General features: G+C 40.9%; 1 protein-coding gene across 1 annotated transcript; it reads left to right on the forward strand.

Annotated features, from left to right (window-relative positions):
- Nucleotides 1-338: 338 nt before the first annotated feature.
- LOC306875689 (gamma-crystallin M2-like) lies at nt 339-975 on the forward strand (the record flags this gene model as incomplete). The annotated part of the gene is made up of 2 exons (XM_079426370.1): nt 339-578; nt 703-975. The coding sequence occupies exons 1-2, from the start codon at nt 384-386 to the stop codon at nt 973-975; spliced, it is 468 nt and encodes a 155-aa protein (XP_079282496.1). The 5' UTR covers nt 339-383.
- Nucleotides 976-6807: the final 5832 nt, after the last annotated feature.

Genomic DNA, 6807 nt, shown 5'->3' on the forward strand with positions numbered 1-6807 from the left:
TACACCATGCAGCTGACTAAGGCCTTTTTAAACAATAGGAATACAAATTCTTTCAGAGTCCATATAGTATAAATAAGGCAGCAGGCTGTCATTACAGTAGCAAATTTAGAATAACCACAACCGCAACCATGCACGGAAAGGTAAGTCAAGATCAAAGAAAACAAATTCTCAACATCTTAAGTTCATTTCAAATCATTTTTGCTTTTCTGATAATTGATTGCTTTTCTTCTCTAACTGACATAGAACAAAACCCTGCAATCTCAATACAACAAATTGTTTTTGAAGTGTTGATACAATAAATTTATTCAATGCTGAACATTTTATGTTTGTCCCAGGTCATCTTTTACGAGGACAAGAACTTCCAGGGTCGCTCTTATGAGTGCATGAGCGACTGTGGTGACTTCTCCTCCTACATGAGCCGTTGTCACTCTTGCAGAGTGGAGAGTGGATGCTGGATGATGTATGATCGTCCCAACTACATGGGAAATCAGTATTTCTTTAGGAAGGGTGACTATGCCGATTACATGTCAATGTTTGGAATGAATGACTGCATCAGGTCCTGCCGTATGATCCCCATGGTAAGTTCCACTAACATTTTATTAACATAAATTAACTTCATTTTATTTATTTTTAATCCAAATTCAGAATAGATACTATAAACTACCAAAACCAAATCACCCAATGACAACTTCTACACTACAGCACAGGGGATCCTACAAAATGAGGATCTATGAGAGGGAGAACTTCATGGGCCAGATGTATGAGCTGACTGATGATTGTGACAACGTCATGGACCGTTACCGCATGTCTCACTGCCAGTCCTGCCATGTGATGGATGGCCACTGGCTCATGTATGAGCAGCCCCAGTACAGAGGCAGGATGTGGTACTTTAGGCCTGGAGAGTACAGGAGCTTCAGCAATATGGGTGGCATGAGATTTATGAGCATGAGGCGTATCATGGACTCCTGGTACTAGAGTTCTAAAGGGTCAATAAAACCATTTCTCTACTACAACACTAAACAATTGTTTTGAACATTCTTTAATGCAAGTATTTGATTCATATGAATGAATAATCCACATAAAAATATCCTATGAAATAAACTCGCAAATACTGTAAAATACGAAAAGATATATAAAAGAACAAAATGTTATTCAAGTTACAGTATGAGTACAACAAAGCTATGCATAATAGTAAAGTTCAGTTGAATGATATTATTGTAACATTTGTGTGAGTAAATTAGATCAGTTCTGACACGACTTGTGAAATATAAAATCTATGTTCTTGTGGAATTCCAAAAATGCTTGCGTGATACGCAAGAACAAACCTCATTTACCATGTTAAAGGCTCGAAATGAACTTTTTTACTTTATAGCACTCGTGTTTCTAACTTCAAAAACTTAGGAGTGCCAGCAAAAATTTAGGAGCACCCTCTGAAAATTAAGGAGCATCACAACTGCCAACTGAGCAGAATGGCCAACAACATCCTGACGATTAAAAGCTTCAGCAATTGAACCTGATCCTGAATTCTTTGTCACACACATGTCCTGGCATTTCTTATTAGTGATGCACCGTTCTTGATTTTTCATGGCCGATTCCAATTGACTTATCGGTAAGCCCCGTCCCTCTTACTGTTGTTCCCTTGGACAAACAAAGTTGCTCACTGTCTTACAATGACAGCTGTCAGTGTGATGTTTTTACACAATTTTGAACATAGAAGGGCCACCATTCAAGTGGGAATTAAATATGTAATCGAGGGATGTATAAAAGATTTTAACATAAATACAGTGGGTGACTTGAAGTGAGGGTTTACAGATCACAATGTAAGCAGGAGAAGTCTAATATTATGGTCAGTCGTCACAATCGCGGATGACAAAATGCAGGATCAACACTGTTCATGTATCGCAGGGTATGATTAAATTGACATTTAACCAGTTTAATATGGAGAGACACTAAAATGTAGACCTTCGTTTATGTGTTTTTGACCTACACTGTACAACAGTTCGCTACTTTGGTTTGTAATAGCATGGACTCACTAACTTTACCGTTAGTTAGTTTTAGCCAGAGATACCTTGCTGAAGCACAAGATGACATTAATGTTCTGCTTGAGCAGGTGAAAATGGTAACTTAATGAATTCTGACAACCAGAAAATTAACGTTTTTGTCTTTATTGGGATTGGGGTTGAATGCTTAGGGACATTTTGCTCTGTTTTGTTTGGGTTCAGGAAATGTAATGAAATAAATTCTATAGCCCATCCTCTCTGGATACCTGGAATCAGGGTTACAAGTACCACAGGAACATTGTTTTTCCTTGGTTTCTCACCAAGACATGGTCACCTGGCTTAAGAGCAGAACTCCATGTCTGTCGATTGTAATTTTTCTGCCCTCTCCTTGCACTTTTCTTTAGATTTTGCATTGCAATAGCATAAGCTTCTTGCATGACATTCCTCCACTTTTCTGCATATCCAGTTGGTGACTGGTTCCCTTTGTCACCTCTCTGCGGAAACATCAGATCCGCAGGTAGTGTTGGCTCACAACCAAAGAGAAGGAAAAACTGAGAAAATCCTGTAGCTTCGTGCACAGTGGAGTTATATGCATGTACCACCTTATTCAAGTGCTCCTTCTATCGTGACTTCTGAGACTCCCCCAGAGTGCGCAACATACCCAGCAGCATTCTGTTGAAGCTCCCTGCAGGGTTAGCTTGCGGGTGGTATGGGGAGGTGCGTGAATGGTGAATACCACAGTAGTCTTGGAGCTTGTGGAAGAGAGTATTTTCAAACTCCTTCCCTTGGTCATGATGGACCTTAGATAGGAAAAGCACGTAATAAAGTCATCGAAGAGCTTTCTGCCTGCAGTTTTTCCAGATTTGTCTTTTGTCGCATACGCCTGTGCATATTTTGTAAAATCATCCACGACTACCAGTATGTACTCCTCACCTCTCTTACACTTGTCCACGTGTAAGTAGTCAATTGAGATCGTTTCGAATGGTGCAGAGGTCTCAATGCTCTGTAAAGGTGTCCGGGTTATCCTGTTAGGCTTTTTCCTCTTTATACAGTGACACACCTGAGTAACGTAGTGTTCCATTTATTGTCTCATCTTAGGCCAGAAGAAGCGTTCCCTAGTAAGAGCCACCATTCTTTCTGTGCCTAAGTGTCCCATTTCCTCATGTAAGTACTTGTAGACAAGGTGCTTCAGGGATTCAGGAACAACTAACTGGTTTCTTGTAATCGTCTCTCTTCTGAGGACGCCTTCTCTATCGATGTGCAGACAGGGCCACTCCCTGAGAAGCTGTCTGACGGCTCCACCCTCTGTAAATTTGTCCTTATGTTTCAAGTGTACATGAGATCTTTTCAGCGCCAGGACTCTACTAATGGCTAAGTCTGCACTTTTAGCAACTCTGATGTCTTCTGATGCAAGTGGCTGAATTGGTTCTGAGATGTTACACTCCTCTGGCAAGGCATCTACATCACAGGTGACGGCAGAGATCCGGTTAACCTCTCCTTCTTGATTTCTCTCCAGAGCTTTCCCAATACATTCCATAGCCTCCTGTTGGCATTCCTATGTGCATTCTCACATGATCTCGTCAATGGGCTTCAATCTTCGTAACAACAAATCCGCATCTCTGTTTGCTGTTCCCGGTCTGTATTTAAGTGTGAATCTATAATCAAATCTGACACTCAGTGATGTACGGTTGCATTAAGCTTCACTGACTTGGTGACATATGTCAGAGGATTATTATCACTATAAACAGTAAAGTGAGGAGCGTGGAACAGATAATTGCGAAAGCGCTCTGTTACGGCCCATTTTAATGAAAGGAATTCCAATTTACCTGAGTATAGCTTATAGTTGCGTTCCGCTGTGGTCAATGTCCGTGAACCATATGCTATCACTCTCAGAACACCTTTCTGACACTGGTACAGAGCTGCACCAAGGCCCTCTTCTGACGTATCTACATGGAGAATAAATGGTTTCTCCAGGTCTGGGTACGCCATCACTGGTGGGTTTGTCAGCTGATCCACAATTCTGTGTAATATCTCTTGATGGGTCACTGTCCACTGGATGGGGTGGGACGGTGGAAGCTGAACAGACTTTTGGCCAATCCACTTTTTCTTCTGGTATATAAGCTCTGTATTAGCTGAGGAACCCCATCAGCTTTTTAACCCCTCGCACAGTGGTTGGTACCTCATGCTTCAGCTGTTGGACTGCTTCCACCTCTTTGGGATTCATTTTGTATCCCTCTGCGGAGATTACCCGACCGACATAGCAGACTTCACCTTTAACCTGTTAACCCGCTCCAGGACGCCAGTGTACCGAACGCTCTTTGTTTGCACGAGTCATTGTTTACAATAGATTAAATGAAACAGGACAAAATTAATCTTGACAAACTACATATATCATTCTGAAGGTCTAAGCCTCAAGCATCGACGACAGATTGCTGTTTTTCGATGGAAAGCTTATAAGGAATGTATTTGCTACATTTGTGTAAGCAGTACACATCAAAACATGCAGAATAAAAAAGCAGTACGTACCATTATCATTGTAATAACGAGTCACAAACGCGTCCACTGCTGAAATCCCGGTTTAGTTAGAGAGGTAAGGGTCCCCAGAACAACATCCCATAGAGCACTTCTAGTCCAACGAAACAATATTGTTGTAATATGGATGGATATTCCTTTGTTTACATTTAATTTCTTCGGGAGAGTTATTGTTTGTGTCCGTTATCGAATAAATTACGCTCAAAAATAGCATCTTGGTGTTAAAATAGCAACACGGTGTTGTAGCATACAGTGTTACAAACAGAATGAGACCATCCATGTGAAAAAAAAAGTCACAGATATGCAGAATATTGTTTATTTGCATTTGGCGCTCTCTCGTGACAGCGCGTGAAGCACCTGTCATCTGACGGGGGCGGAACTTAGCGATCGCCTTTTTGCACAAATAACTCTTTTTCTTTTTTTTTCTTCAACATTTTTCATATATGTGTATGTGTTTTGTGGGGAATGTGGCTGTATCTGCATGATTATCATCTGTACGGACACACATCAGCGTGTGATTACTGACTATATGACAGCTATCAGTGTGCTGTCAATGAGCAGCTATTATTGATTATATGGCCCATCTGTTTGATTATCATCTGTATGAACGCACATCAGCGTGTGATTACTGACTGCAATCAGTGTGAATGTCTGGCAATATCAATTTATGCCTGGCAATCAGAGCATATACTTGAGTATGTACTAAGCTACATACAAAGCAATTTTTTTCTTTTTTATTACTCAAATAATTATTTTTGTATTTTTTAGTGCTCAAATAAATCACTTATATGGTGTCTAAAATTCTGTCTATTATTTTATAATTGAAAAACTATGCAGGAGTATTTATAATGACTAGAGTTTATAAAGTAGTTTGTAGAATTCTGCAATACATATGGTGGTTGTTTTTCCTCAAACAGGGGGGGTGGGGGACTAGAAATATTCTCATAAAAATGATTGCAGGAATCTAATTTGTCATGATATCTTCTTCAAATTTGAAATATAAACTCATGAGACACGTGACTTTCAGCCCATTACTTTTCTGGATTGCTCCAGGACTTATTTAATGTATTTGTATATGAAATTTAAAAAAACATTCAGTGTGGAAAAACATTTTTCAACGCACATCAGTGTCTATAACTTTTTATCTTTTTGAGTGTTATCAACTCTGGATGATGGATACCAAAGATACCTAAATTGTGTGTGTAGCACACTGTTGTCAGGAACTGTTACCATTTTAATTTAGGTAGGTCATTTTCACCTGTGAGGCCCAAAATGGGGGGTGCTGGCAAACAGGTTAAAGAAATCACATTTATTTGGCCTTAGTTTTATACCACACTCCCGTTGCCTTTGAAGGACTTGCCTCACATTCTGGACATGCTGCTCAAAACTGGGACTAAACACTAAGACATCATCCAAATATGGGACACAGATTTCATCTCATAGGTCTCCCAGGAATCCCTCCATGTAACATTGAAAAGATGCTGGGGCATTGGTGAGCCCAAATGGGATCCTCACCCATTCATACAGTCCACAGGGTGTGAATGCGGTGCAGGGTCTGCTTTTCTTGCTCATGAAGCCCTGGTGATAAGCCTTCCCCTGATCCAGTCTACGCACAGATGAAGGCTCCCATCTCTCTTCTTGACGCATACAACAGGTGAGGAATATGAAGAACAGGACTTCTGGATCCAACCAAAGTTGAGTAGGTCCTGAATGTGTGTCTTCACTTCTTTGTAAAGATGCCTAGGGATTGCATTGTATGTTCTCTGTACAGGTACATTGTCCTTTAACTGTATGCCCATCTCCAAATCTCTAATGCATCCTGCATCCTAATCATCCTTTGCAAATACATCACATTCCTCTATGAGCATTTGCTGTACCTGTTCTCACTGGCCATCTGGCAAATGGCTCAGTGACAGTGACCTCTACTTTACCCTCATCTTCTGCAGGTATATAGATTGACTGTTCTCTGAACACTAGGCCTGTTGGCCAGGGTGCTTCATGGTTTGGTTCCATCACTACCTGTGATGCACCTAGCATCCTCTTATTCATCCAACTGTACTGCACTGCCATCACTATATTCTTGGGAATGGTCACTGGCTGCCTGCCTACCCTGACTGGGTGGGGTTGGTCCTCAGGCTTTTGTTTCTTTAAGAGAGATAGAACAGCCCTTGCAGTTTTGCGCCCTACCTCCATTGCTGAACACAGACTCTTTACCATGTAATCCGAGAGTGTGCAGTCTCCCGAGGATTCATTTGTCAGCGCTAATTCTTCAACC

Source organism: Barbus barbus (genome assembly GCF_936440315.1).
Source record: "Barbus barbus genome assembly, chromosome: 10".
NCBI classification, from domain to species: Eukaryota; Metazoa; Chordata; class Actinopteri; order Cypriniformes; family Cyprinidae; genus Barbus; species Barbus barbus.